Raw genomic sequence first — 18,327 nt, forward strand, 5'->3', positions numbered from 1 at the left:
TGTTGGGGGGGGGGGGGGGGGGGGGGGGGGGGGGGGGGTTATCATAATGATAAAATGTCCTCATCAACAGAAAAAAGATATAAATCAAGTGGGGTAAACCAGTAACAGCAATGGCAGATTGCATCCTATACCTGTGCATTCTTCATCAAAATGGGACATAAAAGACTCAGCACATTCACGAGCAGCCAGAGCAAACCCTTTACCCCCCTTCAATGCCTTCTCAAATGCATCTTTAAATCTTTCAAAAGCATCAGATCGGATGTGTCCCAGCATAGATTGGTAGGCTGGTAGGACAAGCTACAAAAGACAGGATAAATCAGAGGGGGATTGCAATTAATAAAAGGGCCCTTCATTTTGAGCAAAATGAGTAAAAAATTGTGTTTAGAAAATGCATTTGCATCATTAGTTGAATGAGTACCATTAAGTTAAGAAATTTTAGCATGTGCATTTATTTGGTTGACTCTAAGAAGCCAAAGAGTTCTCATTAAGATGCCGGAACCAGCAGGTTGGGTAGGTCAATTTAGAATGGTTAATGCAGGGAATATACCCAAAGGATTGTGTGTATGTAGTAAAACAGGTTTAGGAGAGAGCAGAGCCTAGCCCGGTACCTGAAGCAATTTCTCTTCCAAATGCTTTCGCTTTGAGGATCTAACCCCTTCATCAAAGAAGGTAGCCTCGGTATCATACCTATGAAGAAAAATAATCTTATTATCCATGTGCACCCTTCTTATAATGTATATATGCATAAATGAAAAACAAAAATTACATACCAAGGGAGAAAATGGTAGGAGAAATTACAATAAAATGAATATTCTCCATTTCAATCAATATGATACTTTCTATTTCAGGACATCAGAAAATTTCCTGCTAATATTATACATATAACTACTTATTTAAAGCTCTAAAAGATCAAATTCATTCAACTGATCAAAGTCACATATTTTGATCAAACTAACTCTCAATTACTACTATTGTATTTGCTTCACACTCATATTCAGGCCATACTGTCACAAAATGAGTGTGATATGAGATTGAAGCCCAACAAATCCACAGGATGATCGTCACAAAAAGGCAGATGTTAAGACATATGTGCAGTAATACAAGAACGGAAAAAATTAGAAATGGGTCACATCCGACAAAATGCGCCATTCTGTAGATGTGACTATGATGACTAAAAGTGCTTAAATATAAAGATGTAGATAAGTCTCAAAATCGCTTATATTCTCATGGAATCAAGGGAGATTCAGCAAAAAAAAAAAAAAATACAATAGAAGCAGAGTACTTGTATTATAGATTCCACCTAGTTGTGGTAAAGGCTCAGTAGTTGTTCTTCATCAAAAAAAAAAAGGCTCAGTAGCTGTTATATCTATATCAGATCTGGTGTTCGCCAGGAGTGTTTTTAGCCTTACTAGAGGCATGTATATCAGTACAGTGATAAGAGAGTTTCAGAGAACTCCAAGTTCAGAAATTTACCTTATAAAACAAATTACTATTAGAATAAAAAGAGACTAATCAGAGAGAATGGATACAAAGGAATTGGATGGCGGGGACACCAACAAATTTAGGATTGTGGAATAGTTGATAGATTGTTTTTGATATAGAAAAAATAAGGAGAAAGCACAAAATGAAAAGAAAGAAAAATAAAAAAACTGGACCAGCGGAACGGCAGGCGCCCTGCAGTATTACCCAGCCATCATTATTAGTCTAGGAGTAGAACGGAAGAATGACGGTAGAGGAGAGAAATATAATCCTGCAAAAAGAGGGTGGGGTGGGTGACTAAAGTTGGGGTGAGGGAGAAGAAAAAGAAAGTAGTTTTACCGGAACTTGGGGACAATCAGCCCGCTCTTCTACCCTTCTCCACTTAAATACTGTAGTTAGTTTGCTTGGCGCAAAGCTCGAACCTGTGACCTAAGGCACAAATCCCTCAACCTTTGGCAACTAGCTAACTCTCGAGGACGAAAAAGAAAGAGTAGTGCACCAGAGGTAATTCTCCGATAATTGAAAGGACAAGAATATGGAGGGAAGGAGGAACACTGAGAGAAGGGTTTGCTTCCTTTATTTGTACCCTAGGTTTAGGTAATCATATTTGTTAAAATATCCAGAGATTTTACGCACACAACCCAAGAAGTTTATTCCAGTCAGAGTAAATCCGGTGACAAAAACACAGCGAGAAGGTGGATCATCCACAGCCAGCCACAACAACCACATACCTAATACTGTAACACCCTTTCTTTTATCAGTCCATAAAAAACATTTTTTGACATACCTAGTAACACCTCACAACTATTTATCAGGAAAAAAACAACTTCCTTTCAGCACAATATGGCAAAGATATTGTACAAAGTACTCATCTAAATCTCTTTGCTTTCCTATATTGATGCTAAACCAAAATAAGGTCCGCCAGAACCTCAACCATAGTTCTAGCGTATCATTAGTTCTTGTGTATATCAACCTAAACACCGCTCCACCAGCATTTCCTTCCCAACACCTTAAGTCATTAAACTGCTAATTAGGTAATCAAAGAAGGGAGGAGCATCTGATAAGAACAAAATTTCAAGGATTCTAGCAGAGAACTAGAAACAGATAAAATTCAGAGAAACCAGTAAGTCTTATCCTTTGTCCTCAACGCTCTTTAATGCTACTGTTCTAGCTGTTTTTCATACCATAAGCTTTATCAAATGTGATGAAAATGCAATGATCAATTAATTCATATATTCTCCTTGCTCTAATCACAAGAATGCTTAGACGCTTCCTTCTGGAAGGCAAGAAATATCACATTAAGAACATCCGCTCCAGATAAACTTCACATGTGAAAATACTAGCTTTCCAACATTCTTTGTGCGTGTTACTAGAAGCACAACCATGATATACCACACGAAAGTTGTGTCCTTACTCTGATAGACAAGCATCCAAAATTGAGCTGACCTTCCTTCCAAAGCCTCGTACAGAATGAGAATTAACTGCCTCTTCTAATTGAGACCATTCCTACAACAAGGTCAATTAATTTACCATTAACAGTGATCTTCAAAGTAGTAGATATAACAGAACAAGATATAACTTCTCAAATAAACCTCTAAACACTTCTGTATACCTCATTTTCAGTAAAAGACACATATTTTTCATTGGCAATCTCTTCACACCGCACCGTAGCTACCATAACCTGTAATTAGATCAAAATTAAGTATGTCATTAATACATGGATAACTAACTGACAATTTTCAATTGCAGTAGATTTTTAGGTTATAACCTTATGGGCAGGCAGGTCAAGGTCCTTGTTCTCCTTTATAACCTTCCATATCTGTTGTGAACTAAATGAAAAGCCTGATGCAGGAACAACAGCCCGCCTATCTCCAGCAAGCCCACCAGGTGCAATAGAATGAAAGAATCGCTGTCTTAGACTAGCCACCTTAACAAAGAAGCATGAAGGAACACAAATATGTCAATCAGAGCCACTAAACAAAAAAGTAAGTCTTCTGATCTGATCATTGGTTACAACATATTCAAGACAACCATATGTGATAGAAGTAGATGTGAACTACTAAAAAAGGAACATATATGTTCAACGAATGCTTAAAAAAAACACATACCTGCTCTTTGAATTGTTCTTCCTTCTCTTCAAAACTAGAAAGAGCCACGACCTCGACCTGGACATTCAATCAATTTCACCAAATCTGTGAGCATAGATATAAAAAGACAACGAGAATGTAACAGCAGATGAAATCTTACTTGTGACTCACATTAAAAAACTCACTTAACGGTGTATCCTTGTGAGCTTGCGGCTTTGGAACAGAATCCCATATCTACACAGCAAGAACAGGTACAATAAAATCAATAATGTTGAGTTTAGAAGGGGGAAAAAAAACAAGAAAACTAAAAAAACCATGAATACGGTACCTTCTGAATGTCTTCCCTTAGAACAGGTTCCAAGTTTTCGAGGGGAGTCTACAAATTAAAGTGAAATAACAACCTGCTTAAATACACTTTTTTTCACAGGACAGGTAGATACTATAAATGGCAGAAAAGCACTTCTGAGAGAAGAAGGCACCTACCCTTGTTTTGTCACGAATAACAAACATCAATGTCGTTTTACGTGGACTAAATAACCTCATCATAACCTGGTCACAAAAGAGTAAGTCGTAAAACATCCGAAAGGAATGTTAGGAAAAAGAAACATCTATAAAAGAGGCATCTATGTACTTACCTGGAAGACAGTCTTCAAAAGAGGCTTATTGGCAGCCTGCTCACGACCAATATCATGACACCACCTGAATAGTTAATACTTTTGAGCCACACATACATATTTTCTTCTAATTTCAATTTATTAGAAGTTCATGTACTGCATATTTCACATAATAGAGGAACTTACATGTTGATAAGCACTATATCAGAAACAGCAAGTGCGAATAGAGCGCTCTGCTTCTCAAATGCAGTGTCATCCTACAAAAAAATTGTAAATCCTGAATGAGAAACAATCAGCTCAATTGCTAGTTATCCCACCTCATGAGCAAGTTTATGCAAGGATCATCTCAAATTTCGGCTAGCTCCAAATTAATCACAGAACAGTTAACGGTTCCCAGTATGTCGAGCAAGGAAATCCATAAACATCTTTGGACACAGTGCAACTACATTAACACGCAGAACAGTGAGGTAAAAGATCTCAAAGACCGGGAATATACTGAAATCTGTTCAAAAGTTATTCAGTGAGTTCATCATAGGATTACAATTTACAAAGAGAAAGCTACAGTGATTTGAAATTTATTTTTGTAGAGCAAGAAGTAGGGATGTGAAATGAATCGATGATCCATACTTTAATTTTCAACAAGTAACAAACAGCTGTCCATGATGCTATCTGTCATCTGCACCCTTATTAAAGGTGTACGGCATTTGGGGAAAATGCTTTAAGGATAATATGCATCTGGTCACACGAAAATAAATGATGGAGTTGGCCTTATTAGTTGTTGTGGGTCACGAGAGCATGTAACTTGTTTTGAATTTATCTTTATTTTATATAAGCCCAACAAATGGAAAGTAAATTTTCTTTCAAAAAAAAATTCAATTTCAAAACAAATGGAAAGTAAACCATCATCTAAAAAGTACTTTCAACACACCTCTCCTCGTTCTCTACCGTCTGTGCCTTCTAAATCCATGACAAGGGTGCAAGGCTCAATCCCAACACATCGAGCCATCCAAATACCTTTTGTAGTTTGTGACCTAGAAAATACTTAATTCGGTCAGCTCACCCCTACAGTTAAACAGCAGACATCTAGCAAATAAAACAATTACACATACCTTCCCTTGTATGCATCCATCTCTCTGAAGTTAGTATGAAAAAGATGATTTAACAGTGTACTCTTCCCTGCATTATCACAGTTAAATTTAGTCACTATTGGAAAACAATATAATAGCATTGATTCCAAAAGGAAGATTAGGATGATTAGTGTAGTCAAACAGTAAGGATACAATAAGAAAACCCTGACAAAAAGGAGAGGATAAGACTTGAGGCACTCAATGACATGGACATAAAAATCTGAATCAGCTCCAGTGTTGGTCAAAAACATGAAGCATTCACAAACAATGACTTAAAGATATGATAAAGACCTACTATTCGTCAAGCTTCACCAAACTAATTTGAAGTCATTATAATCCAAAGTAATAATTATTTGAGGTTTTTTGAGAGAGAATCCATACCGCTACTTTGTGGGCCCATAATAGACACTACGGCATATGAAAGACCACATTCTGCTAGTTTAACTTCCTTCATGAAGTTCTCGACTCCAGCAACATTGAACATTCCATCCCCATCAATGAGGTGAGTTGAACAACCCTCATCCTTGTTATCTGAAAGCATTAGAGTATAAAGTTTACAAAAACCCAACTTCTGTACATGAACAGAACAACCTTCAACAGAGCATCATAATACTTCGTAACAAGATGGAAAAATGGAGAAGCTTCGGTTGATTCAGAAAAGCTGAAAGTCCCATGGTTAAGCTATTAAGTGGTTAAGTAAAATCTACTCTTATTTATCGGTTCAACCCAACCTTCCCTCTTGGGGGCACCCTACATTTTCTCACAATCACAAAAAGTATGTTTAGCAACTGCATTCAGCATATTCACAGTGTGCAGAATTTGATTCCAACCCAAAAAAACACTTCCAAGATTCAAATCCTTCCTAAACTACTTTATCTACAACAACCAAACTATTCCAACTTGAAAACATGCATGAGCTGCAAAACCCCAATTACATCTACTAAATCAAAGGTAACTCAAATTCAGTCCATGTCTAAGCCAAACCCAAGAAAAAAATAGTCAATCAAATGCAATCGTCAAGAACCCATAAATCAAGATCAAGATTTAAAGAACTCAAACACCCAATAAGCAAAAACCAATCTTCCTAAGGAAAAAAAAACAAACTTTCTAATAAACCCAAGAAAAGGGGGCTAAACCATGAAACCCCATTAATTAATAACAAAATCAGTAAATGAATCATTAAATTTTAGGGGTTTTGAAGAAGGGTTAGTGATATAAACCTTCAAGAATCAAGAATGGATCCGAAGAGAAGAAAGTAAAACATACCCATCTGAGAAGTAGAAATCTCGATCAAAAGGTCCCAATCGAAGATCGCAAAGACTTGAAACTTGAAAAGGAGTAGACAATTTGCGATCTCAGATGGAGGGGTAGCAAGCAGCAGCCCCTTTTTGTCTTAAAAAGTGTGCTTAGACTATCCGATGATCAAAGGACACAGCTGAAATATAAAGGCAAAACAAAAGGAACAAAACAAGAATTTTGCACTAACACTTTGGTTAAAAAAAATCAATTTTCACAGAGAAGTGGAGAAATCAAATGGTGTTATTTTAGGTTTGAAAATTCTAAGTAGACAAGAACATGAGTAATTTCCTTCTCTCTTGTTTTTTTGGGTTTAGTTTAACATCATTAAAGGTATAAAGAATTTAAAGGCATTGAATAAATTTTATTCGCGTTAGAGTTATTTGAAAATAGTTTTTCTACTAACATAAAACTCTCTATAATAATAGTAATGATAAATTTTATTTAATAGGAGTACTATAAATATGTTGTGAATAAGATAAAAAAAAGAAGTTAAATTATCACAATAGTTTCTCTTAATTAATTATATGTATCTAATGATGAAACTGTTAAAATGATAAGGGTATAAATTCAATTTTAATATGTTACATAATAAGTAGTAATTAATATGCAACCATTACGGTTGAAATAGAGTAAAATATGTGATAGAGTAATAGTAAAGAATTATTATATTATGTAAACAAAAAATCATAATTAGATATCACTCCCTCAGTTCATTTTTACTTTTCTAAAATAAATTCTCATTTTTACTTGTCACTTTTGATAAATTGAGAAAAGACAATAATTTTTTTTATTTTTACCTTCAACATTAATTACTTATTTTTCAAATCTCTTTCTATGACATCATTCAATAGAGGATAATTTGGTAAAATACATATATCATTCATTATTTTTTAATGGGTGTGTCAAGTCAAACTGTGACAAGTAAAAGTGAACGAATTCAGTATATTCTTATTTGTAATTGTTTAAACCCAATAATGATAATGTTTGGGAAAACTTAAAACACAAAATACGAGTAGATTTAAAATTTCTAAGTAATTATACATTTACGTGTTGATAAAATAATCTACCTATATTTATTCAAAGTTTGATTTCTTCTCTAAAATTTTATTTCTATTCCTCGTTGACTTTAAAAAAAAATGTTAATGCAAATTATAGTGCAATGTTTTCTTCATTATTAATTATAAAACAAAATTATAGCACACACAAGCCATTGTTTTCTTTTTCTTATGGAAAATAATATAAAGTATATTTTGGTTTTTTTAATGTCAATCATGAGGATTGAATTTGTTCATCATTTAACTTATTGGGAAAGCTGAAAAAGTAATGAAATGAAATGGTAAAAGTTTTTACTGCATCCTACTAATTACCGTGTCCTACTTTATTAACCCACCAACCATTACAAAATTTCACCGCTGAATTTGAACAGAGTGATATGTATGTAATATTATTTTTATTTTAAAGATTAATAATTTTTAAATTAAAAAAAATATTATTTCCTAATTGAGAAATAAGTAATAATAATTCGAATACTTTGAAAAAAAATATAGAAATTAGTTATTATAATAATTAAAAAGAGAATAAAGGAAATTAGCATGACGAAGTCTAATAAAATGACCGACATGCGGTCCACCAACCGTCCATTTAAGTTTTTTATTTTACAAAAAGAGAAACGCCGTCCAGCGGCGCGTGTGGCCCGTAATATATAGAATCAAATTTTTATAAAGTTAACACCAAACATTCCCTAAACCTTTTGAAATAATTTATAAATCATCGTATAAAAAATAAATTGCATTAGATAAGTCGCGTATAATGAGTTCGACCAAAAAAATCAAGAGATCTATGTTCTGTCATTTTGACGCCCTTATAGGTTATTAGCCTCTTAGTACATATGGTCAAAATCAAAAAGTAATGTCAATTGATATTTTTTCTTTAGTTTCTCATTAGATATTCGCTACACCCATTAAAGCTTGACTAATTTTGAATTTGTATTACGAAGTCTCATATTGAAAAGGAAAATGTTGTTTAACAAAGATAGTATGTATCCAACAAAATTCAAACTCGAGACATTTGATTAATAATAAATGAATATATACCGTTCCATCACAATCCTAGTTGGTATCTTTATGATTAAATATCAATTGCTTTTACACAGTCGTTATTTAATGGCTACAACTACTGAAATTAATTTAGTAAGTATGTGTAGTTTTAAATGCTTGGTATCCATTGCCCTCTTTTCTTTGTGACTTCAATTCTATTAGAAGTGAGATTTGGATTTTGTAATTTTAATTTGAAATACAATTAATCATAATTTATGTTAGAAATATATTTAAAGTATTATTTGTCCTTCAAAATATTCATGATTGACAAGTTTAGCTATATAAAAAGTGATGATTATATCTAATGTCAAGCAACCTCTTGTATTTTTTAATACTTCTAAATAAATAGTAATTACAAATTTATGAAAAGAATAGAGACTTTGATGATGTTCAATAAAGAACTCAATCATTTAAAATAACCAATAAAATAGATAAATTTACAAAATATAATAAAAAATTAATAATATTCTCTGCAATTTAAAATAAATTTGAACTAAAGTAAGGTGCAAGCCACAAATAAAAAAAATACTTGATTTAAATTGCATTGATAAAGTGAGGTATGATCATTTCCTTTTATTATTACTTTCACTTGTAAATAAACGATAATTAGAGTGTGCTATTGATTCCTTATTCCGTTTGGCATTTTATTATTTATTATTTTATAACAATACTCTATTATGTCACAGGGCATAACGCGGATCATATATTATGCAGATCGTAAAATTTTAATTATTTATAATTCTTACGTTTTACATGCTTGTCAATGGAAGGGTTTTCATTTTCTGATCGAGATAAATAAAATTACAAGATCAAAATTCATCAATATTTTATTATATTAGGGATTACATTATCTCAATTAAATTTACATATTTCTAATTTGATGGCAAATGCATAGTTTCACTTTTATGAATTTTCTTTAATAAATAAAATATAAACATCAAAATCAATATTGTTAATTTCAATATTTTATAATTTATAACTCAACTTTTTAATATATAGAAATTTTATAATAATAATAAAACGTCTCGAACACTAGTTGAATAATATTTGCTTGTATATTTTTTCTTCGAATTTGTAACTTCTTGCTGATATATGAAGCATCTCATCTCGTTTGAAACTTCAACACAGTCATTCCTTAGTAGCTCGTTGCTACAACTTCTATTTAGCTCGTTCCGTGCTTACTCACTTCACTCGCTCTCGTTCAGTAGCGGTTCTTCATTCTTTAGATAGCCGTATCATTGTTATATATAATATATAATGTATCTCATCTCAACAATGGATCTTCCTAACTTATAGTAATTTGACAAATTGTAGTGGTGTGTAGTTGTGTTATTAACACTCTTTATAAAATATCATGTTATGATTTTAGGATAATGTATTATTTAATTCACTATAGAAATGGTAATTTTATACTAAACTTAACTATATACAAGATTATGATTTGTGTTATGAATGTCATCAATAAAAGTTCTATATAATTTTGGGATTAACAAGTATGCTTGTTTGGTACGTTTGAGTAAGTTTGATAGATTTCAAAACTTATGAAGATAAATCACACTTAGTGGATCAAATATATCATTTTTCTAATAAATAAATTATTTCTTTACCTTTTAATAACATTTAACTCATAAAAAAAACAGTACATTTTTTAAAAAGAATCTACATTTATAGGACCATAATCTTGTTTCCTTTCATTTAAAATCAATCTAGCTAATAAATAAGTAGGATATTTCTATTACTTAATCTTTTTCAATTTGAAGAAAGACAAATATTTGCTAGTAAAAAAGAGAAAATAGCCAAAAGACTCCTTAATCTATTATCTAATTCTCAACTACATACTTATACTTTACGTGAGTCTTACTATCCTCTTAAACTATTTTAAAGTGGAATTATTTGCTCCCTGAATGAGATGACAAAGAAAGTGTAGTTCACTCTCTTTGATAGAGTGAGAAGCAAAAATAATAGTAATTAAAACTTTAATTTTTAGATTATTTTTAGTTTATATTGATTTTCTGTTTTTTTTTTTTTAAATCAAGTTTCCTTTTAGTTTCAACTTATTTTTTCTTTTTACCTTCTTTTTTTCTCTTCACCATAGCAGCACCGGCGGAAACTCAGCTCCACCACCAAGTCCTTCGTCAGCCTCCCACCATTAAGCGGATTTTCATCCTCAAATCACAATTTTTTCACGGTAGATCCATTTGAAAATTTGACAATAGCTTAAAATCAAAAGTCAAGAGGATCAAATTTTAGTGTCATTAATGGAGAACTTTAGGAACCCTTAAGTGAAATTTATAAGTTCACTTAGTTATGTTATCCTGATCCAACCACCGCACATAATTATCGCGTCGTCAATCGCCATCTACCTCCGTCGTGAACTACCGCGTTCATCTTTAAAGTTGTTAAGCTCTCAATAATTTCAACCAAAATCCAAAAACCATCAAATATGAAGTCTCCAAATTTTGAAAATTATCACTCTTTTGTGTTCATCACTAAGCTTCAATGTAGCCCATTCATTGCGTATCCTATCAAACAACATTAAATGGTAAATCTTTTTACCATAATCGACCTTTTTAAATTCTTTTTTTTTTATTGAACAAAAATCATGATGAATTTTCAGTTGATGTACATAAGGTTTATGAAGAAAAATTCACTCAAGGGTTTTTAAATTTGAGCTTGCTTTGCTAGTTTGATTTTTTATTTTTTATTTTAAAAGGTAAATTATGTGGCAAGCGCGTGCCACTTAATTTTTTATACAAATTTGGGTGTGAGTTTTTAAGGGGTATACATTATACTTTTAAAATGTTCAGGAGGTAATAGAATCCCGTAAAGTATAAGTGTGTAGTTGAAAATTATGTAATAGATTAGGGGGGCTTTTGGCTATTTTCTCCTAGAAAATAATTACTTTACTATTAAGAAATGAAATGTTTTTAAAAAAATATATACAACGAATATCTTTTTGATACATTTAGGAACAACAAGGATATTTTTGAACCACGACAGAGACATTAATAGGTTATAAACTATTAATCGAAGACATATTTTTTCAATTTCACATAATTTAATGAGGTAATTTTCGCATATAGTCATTAAAAACAACTTAATCAGGCTCAATAGCTATAATTTGCTATTTACGATTCGTAGTTGCATGTTAGAGGGATGAGAGAGGCGAGTGAGAGAGGGTAGAGAGTGGCGAGATTCGAATTGTACATGTATATCTGTCGAATTGTATATGTATATATGTTAAATAATTATATATATGTAATTGGTATACAAATATATTTGTATATCTGGTTAGCGAGATTGCGAGAGGGAGGAGAGAGAAGAGCGATGGCAAAGAGTGGAGAGAGGTGAACTGTATATGTGAATATGTCAGATAATTGTATATATGTAATTAGTATACATATGTATTTGTATATCTGACGAGCGAGATTGGGAGAGGGAGGAGAGAGGTGAGCGAGAGAGGGAGAAAGACTAATTGTATATGTATAACTATCATATATTATATATGTATAATTTGTATTTGTATATGTATAAAAGAGGAGAGAGGCGACGTAATTACAACTAAAATTAAGTTGCGAGCCGTAATTAATTCAAACTATAACTATGTTACCTAGTTAACTAGTATATGTTTGCTTATCCGCATAATTTCCCTTAATTTAATAACATTTTTAAATCTTTTTCATTTTTTAATAAAGTAAAACTTCTAAGAACTTCAATCCAATTTTTTTTCTTCAAAAATATTTGTCTAAACCTATCTAAAATATGGCAAGGAGAAAACCCCAATCTGATGAGGAACAGAAAAACCTAAAGTACAATAGGAGTATTTTCCCCCCCTATAAATTAGAGAAGTATATTTAAGTGGGAATCTAAAAGGTACAGAGACTGTTTGTTGTGTTGTACTAAATTAAGAGCAGAGCAAAGAGGCGGGAAAACGTGAGGAAGAAGAGAGAATGAAGGACAAAACGGAGAAACCCGGACAACAGCCGCCGACGGTCGACGAACGGTACACACAATGGAAGTCTCTGGTTCCTGTTCTCTACGATTGGCTTGCGAACCACAATCTCCTTTGGCCTTCACTCTCTTGTCGGTCAGTACCTATATATATATCACATTCTTCTATCTCTCTAGGGTTTTGAACTGCTCATTGTTAGTTTGGTGCATTTGTTCATACCTCTGTGTTTTAATTTTGATTTGACACGGAGTTCAAGAAATTAAAGAATACTTTTTGAATTTTGTTTTGGTTTGTTTGTTTGTTGGTTTTGACTTGACATGAGTTCAAGAAATTAAAGAATACCGTGGAATCTTGTTGGCGAGTACACTCACATCCCCATTCCTCTATCTATCTAGGGTTTTGTTAACCAGCACTTCCTTCCTAATGTAGAGTGTTAAACTGCTCATTGTTAGTTTGGCGCATTTGTTCATACCTCTGTTGTTTTAATTTTAATTTGACACGGAGTTAAAGAAATTAAAGAATACTGTTAAATCTTGTTTCAGTTTCTTTGTCTTGTTTCGACTTGGCATGAGTTCAAGAAATTAAAGAATACTTTTTGAATCTTGTTTCTATTTGTTTGTTGGTTTTGACTCGACACGAGTTCAAGAAATTAAAGAATGCTTTTTGAATCTTGTTTCAAATTGTTTGTTGGTTTTGACTTGACATGAGTTAAAGAAGTGATATATCATATCATATATATATATATATATATATATATATATAAAAGAGATTCTTAGGCCCGCTTACGTGGCGCCACCACAAACTAAAATTTCCGTTTAATTTATTTATTTCCAAAACTAGCCTTCCCTTTTCCTGAAAAGTTGCGACTTTAATGAAAAGTTGCAACTTTAATGAAGAATTGCGACTTTTATGAAAAATTGTGACTTTTATGAAAAGTTGTGACCTTTCCGAAGGGTTGCAACTTTCCCAAATAGTTGTAACCTTTCCGAGAAGGCACAATAAACATTTGTTCACACTATCCTTTTTTGTCTATAAATAGAGGGATTTTTTCTCATTTTAAAACAACAAAAATTATGAACCTCCTCTTCTTCTTCACAATTAAATATTTGTGTACTTTGCTTCTGTTGAGTGACTCACTGACACCATTGATTATGTTACAGATCCTGGTATGTATTTTTACAGTCATTAATTTATGCTTATGTTATTAAGGCTAAATGATAAGATGTAATAATTTTTATTTTTCTTTATATTATTAATGTTTGTTATTACGTAATCTTGTATGTAAGATAATATAGTGTTTTAGTTTTAATGACTAATAGTTTTTAAGTATTATTCTATAAATTCCGTGATATTAAATTCCCGCGCGAAGCGCGGATAATTTTACTAGTTAAAGAATAATGTTGAATCTTGTGGCCCTTAAACTAAATATATGTACCAAAATATCCTATCTTGTCGTCTTAAACATGACATGTGTAAAATTAAAACTAAAGATTTGTCAATAAAAGAAACAAACATTCTTTTTTGAAAACTAAAAAGTAAAGTAAGCAAACAAATTGATATAGAAGTAAAATATCTGTTTGTTCTTTTTCCAAAGGGATATCTCAAGATTAGGGGGATTAATAGAGTTAAGGATAATCTACAGGGGATATGTCGACCGGTCTGTGTGAGTGCATGGGGGCTGTAGTGCTTTGTGAAGCTACTTCTTGAGAAACTGGTGTTTATAGATTTTCTGTCAACCTAGACATCCATGTGAAAATCATAATTAAGGGTCTACAAATGATACCCTTGGATTTTACTTACTTATTCAAGTAGTCTTCTCTACATCTGTTTTGTGTGAGGACAGGAGAGGATGTGGGTAGACGCCAGCGAAGGTTCCAGTATTTTCACGCTGTTTGTTAAGTGATGTATCAAATTTAATCAAACTCAGCCTACAATTATGTCATAAGTTTGACAGTGAAGTGTAATGGCAGAATATTGGTTCATCTATTGTTGGGATGCAGGTTTTCTGCCGTATTTGATTGCAGATTCTTTGGCCATTGGTTTATACTTTTGTATCTCTCTCTTTTTTTATATCTCTGTTTTGGTCTATTTAGAGATTTAACTGTTTTACTGTAGCTTCAGCCTCTTCATGTGACAGTATTGCTTCTTTGCTTGTTTATCTATGGATGCTAATAAATGAAATTACTGATTTTCTCTTTCAGATGGGGCCCCCAGTTTGAGCAAGCAACTTACAAAAACCGCCAGCGCCTCTACCTTTCCGAGCAGGCAAGATGATCATTTCATATTCTTTAATCTAGGGTAGCTTTCAGTTTGTATCCAATATGCACATATATACTTCTTTCTTCGGGTATGGACTTGAAGTGCATAACGATCTTTCCATAGCAAAAAATTGGTACCTCGTCAAAATATGTTGCACTACCATGAGTGAATTTTTCCATGTTGATGGTGATTCATGGAACATTGGAGAGAAGGATGGATTAGTCTTCTTTATGCCAAAGATTTGATGAAAACTCAGCCTAAATATGAACAGGAACTGGAAATCAAGACGTAGTGAATGCTTGAAAAATGTAAATCAAACAGGGAAGTTTCTATTTGACATTTATATGTTATGTTTTCGTGATGGTGGAGGATTTGTGGCTTAGGTCGCAGGTTCAAGCCCCACACCATGCAAAGCGAAGCCCGGTATTTAAGTGGAGAAGGGTAGAGGGGCGGGCCCATTATCCACCGAGTTTAGAAGGTTGTGATTGGTCCAAAGGGCGGGTCACAGATGGATTTCTCGGTTATCAAAAAAAAATAAAATGTTTTCGTGATGGTAAACACGTTAGATTGGCCTTGATAATATTTTTATAAGGTTGCTAGTAAAGAGCTTGGAAGTATCAAGAGTATTTGTTTGGAAGTATCAAGAGTATTTGTTTGTTCAGTTTTTGCTTTAAATTCCATAAGTCTGTGTGGTAGTTATTATCATCACATCCTTCGTCATCTCATTATTTTCTTACATCACTGCGAAGGCCATCTCAACTTTCATCATAATCCCCTTTTTCTCCTCCCTGCAGACTGATGGTAGCGTTCCAAATACCCTTGTCATAGCTAATTGTGAGGTTGTAAAACCTAGGGTTGCAGCAGCACAACACATATCTCAGGTGTTCTCCTGTGCATAGATGCAAGCTTTTTCCTATTTCTTCCTGTTGTTCTTTCCACTTATTCACTTTTTATGATATTGATTGCCTATTTTTCAGTTCAACGAAGAAGCACGTTCGCCTTTTGTAAAGAAGTTTAAAACTATTATTCATCCTGGTGAGGTACATCTTTCTTTGCCCATCTTACTATAGGATCCAAACATGAATTCTTCTCTTTTTGGTTTATCTAATAATTTGATCATATTGTTAAGATTTTGTATTACTTTAGAATACAGGCAATTAGTGCTCAGTTAGTAGAATTTCCTGAATAGTTATTTTCCACTGGTAGCTTGTTTCATCACTAATGCAGTGGAGCGTTTAATGCATTTTGTTTTTTCAATTAAACTAAGAGTCAAACCCTCTTGTAGCAGCCTCATTTGTCCGGACTATTTTTGCCTATCATAGTGCTTGACTGTTTATACACCTATAGTGTCATTACATTTACATCTTATTTGGCTAGTATAGACAAAAAATACTCAGAACTCATTCTTCTCAAAAATTTTCTGTTATAAAACATAAGAAAAATCATTTAAATTTAAAATCTCAGAAGATATTCAAGTCCACAAGAGCTTTTGACATTCCAGATTTCTTGTTGGGACTTACAGAATTAATTAAAGTTACGTCTCCAGTAAACTAAGATGTAATTAATAGATATTTTTTGTTACTATACAATGATAAAATATAATATATGGATATGGGAGTAAGGATGTTATATAGGTAATTTTTCAAAGGGTGTACTATTATAATGATGGATGTTACTGTTTTACGTAAAAAACTGTTATAGAGGTAAAATATAACATAAAAATTTGGGAAAAAGGTCTGAAATATATCCGAACTTTGACCGAAATCGCTATAACAATACCGAACTTTGGAAAGGACCTTTTACCCCCGCACTATTTAATAGTGTATTTTAAAGGTATATACCCTTTTCCCTAAAAATTCAGATTCAAAGAGAACTAGCCTGCTATAGTGTAGTGTTGTAATAGAGGATGGTTGTCATTAGGTGCTTATATTGAAATTCTCACATGGTTTCAAGTTAAATTCTTGTTTTAGACTTCATAATGGCTTAATATGTTAAATGTTTGTGGAACTGTGAATTACTCACACTTGCATAATTATCTTTGGAGCAAAAATTGAGAAACTTATTGCATAAAGCCAAATGAAATAGCGATATATATATATTTTTGAGAATGGTAAACTTTACTTCTATATATCCACAGGTGTACTACAACAAAGTGTAGTCCCCCATCACAAAATTCTCTTTACAAAATCCTAATAATTCTAATTACAACCAGTCAATTGCATTAAAAACATTTCCAATGTTGTCTATAGCTACTTGTTTACACCAAAAATATTAAATGCCTAAGTAGTCTGTCTTGATCTTCTGTATGTTGCTCTTTTTGCCTTCAAAATGTCTCTGATTTCTCTCCTTCCATATGGTCCACCAGATAACATGCGGGAACCATCTTATTATAAAGCCAAACCAGGTGTCATTTCCCAACACTGAGATAATTTGGGGTCATAAATTTGGATTTAGACTTGGAAGAGATTCATAGGGAGTATTAGTGCTTATAGGCCCCAATTTCTGGTTAGATTAATTGAACTTTTGCCAGTACCTTTTTTACCTCATTTAGTGGGAAAATAATTTTCCAGACGGTTTTCAATATAATTGTGCAGCTGTTTTTTTTGTCATGATTCTTTTTTATGTCAGTTATACTTTCTCATGTGAAGATGAATTTATTCATTGAATCTTGCTGAATCCTTTCAATTATACTAATTGTTCTCCTTATTCTCACTATAAGAATGGGAATTGCTGGACCGACCCGCGTTGCTAAAAAAAAATCAATTACAGAAGCACTCATAACATGTAATATGTATTTGAAAGACAATAATTTCTATAATATGATTTCAGGTGAATCGAATTAGGGAACTGCCTCAGGATAGCAAAATAGTGGCCACACACACTGACAGTCCTGATGTAAGCATCTGCTTCTGAATATTTCAATTTCCTTTTGTAGCCCTATCATACACAATTGTCTCCTCCCTAGTGGCTGCTGTTTCATTGGTGTCCATATCAATATTTAGTTTCCACTGAAATCTTTAAGGTGACCTTGGAAAATTTTGGAATCAGGTTCTTATTTGGGATGTTGAGTCTCAGCCTAATCGCCATGCTACCTTGGGAGTAAATAATTCTCGACCAGACTTGGTGGGTTTCTAAACAACATGTTCAGTTTGCCAACTTTGTATTCTTATAAGTAGTGACTGAGAGTCTATATTTACTTGCAGATCTTGACTGGACATCAAGACAATGCTGAATTTGCGCTCGCAATGTGCCCTTCTGAGCCTTTTGTGCTCTCTGGAGGTTGATCGACCAGTCTTTGCATGATATTTTCTTTTTAGGATTTTGTGATTACTTTTATTCAATTAAGTAGCTCATTGTTAACTGCATGTCTATTAACCGATAAAATGCAATCTTTAAAAAAATTCTACCCCCCCC

General features: G+C 32.9%; 2 protein-coding genes across 2 annotated transcripts in view; one reads left to right on the forward strand and one right to left on the reverse strand.

Moving 5' to 3' along the window:
- Positions 1–6,918, reverse strand: part of LOC102588648 (protein ROOT HAIR DEFECTIVE 3) — a 12,318-nt gene extending 5,400 nt beyond the window's left edge. The window contains exons 1-15 of the mRNA XM_006342923.2: positions 6,574–6,918; positions 5,689–5,838; positions 5,290–5,356; positions 5,109–5,211; positions 4,367–4,437; positions 4,202–4,265; positions 4,050–4,115; positions 3,895–3,942; positions 3,738–3,800; positions 3,588–3,644; positions 3,248–3,406; positions 3,092–3,160; positions 2,894–2,985; positions 609–687; positions 132–297 (exon numbers count right to left, since the gene is read on the reverse strand). Of these exons, the coding sequence (XP_006342985.1) occupies positions 132–297; positions 609–687; positions 2,894–2,985; positions 3,092–3,160; positions 3,248–3,406; positions 3,588–3,644; positions 3,738–3,800; positions 3,895–3,942; positions 4,050–4,115; positions 4,202–4,265; positions 4,367–4,437; positions 5,109–5,211; positions 5,290–5,356; positions 5,689–5,838; positions 6,574–6,577 (1,258 nt within the window). The 5' untranslated portion in view covers positions 6,578–6,918. The remainder of the gene's footprint in view (positions 1–131; positions 298–608; positions 688–2,893; positions 2,986–3,091; positions 3,161–3,247; positions 3,407–3,587; positions 3,645–3,737; positions 3,801–3,894; positions 3,943–4,049; positions 4,116–4,201; positions 4,266–4,366; positions 4,438–5,108; positions 5,212–5,289; positions 5,357–5,688; positions 5,839–6,573) is intronic.
- A 5,527-nt stretch (positions 6,919–12,445) lies between these two features.
- LOC102588976 (WD-40 repeat-containing protein MSI4-like) overlaps positions 12,446–18,327 on the forward strand; it is a 12,365-nt gene continuing 6,483 nt past the window's right edge. Inside the window, exons 1-7 of the mRNA XM_006342924.2 lie at positions 12,446–12,789; positions 14,856–14,919; positions 15,708–15,794; positions 15,891–15,953; positions 17,743–17,808; positions 17,962–18,036; positions 18,117–18,192. Of these exons, the coding sequence (XP_006342986.1) occupies positions 12,653–12,789; positions 14,856–14,919; positions 15,708–15,794; positions 15,891–15,953; positions 17,743–17,808; positions 17,962–18,036; positions 18,117–18,192 (568 nt within the window). The 5' untranslated portion in view covers positions 12,446–12,652. The remainder of the gene's footprint in view (positions 12,790–14,855; positions 14,920–15,707; positions 15,795–15,890; positions 15,954–17,742; positions 17,809–17,961; positions 18,037–18,116; positions 18,193–18,327) is intronic.

Source organism: Solanum tuberosum, unplaced genomic scaffold (genome assembly GCF_000226075.1).
Source record: "Solanum tuberosum cultivar DM 1-3 516 R44 unplaced genomic scaffold, SolTub_3.0 scf00040, whole genome shotgun sequence".
In the NCBI taxonomy this organism is placed as follows: domain Eukaryota; kingdom Viridiplantae; phylum Streptophyta; class Magnoliopsida; order Solanales; family Solanaceae; genus Solanum; species Solanum tuberosum.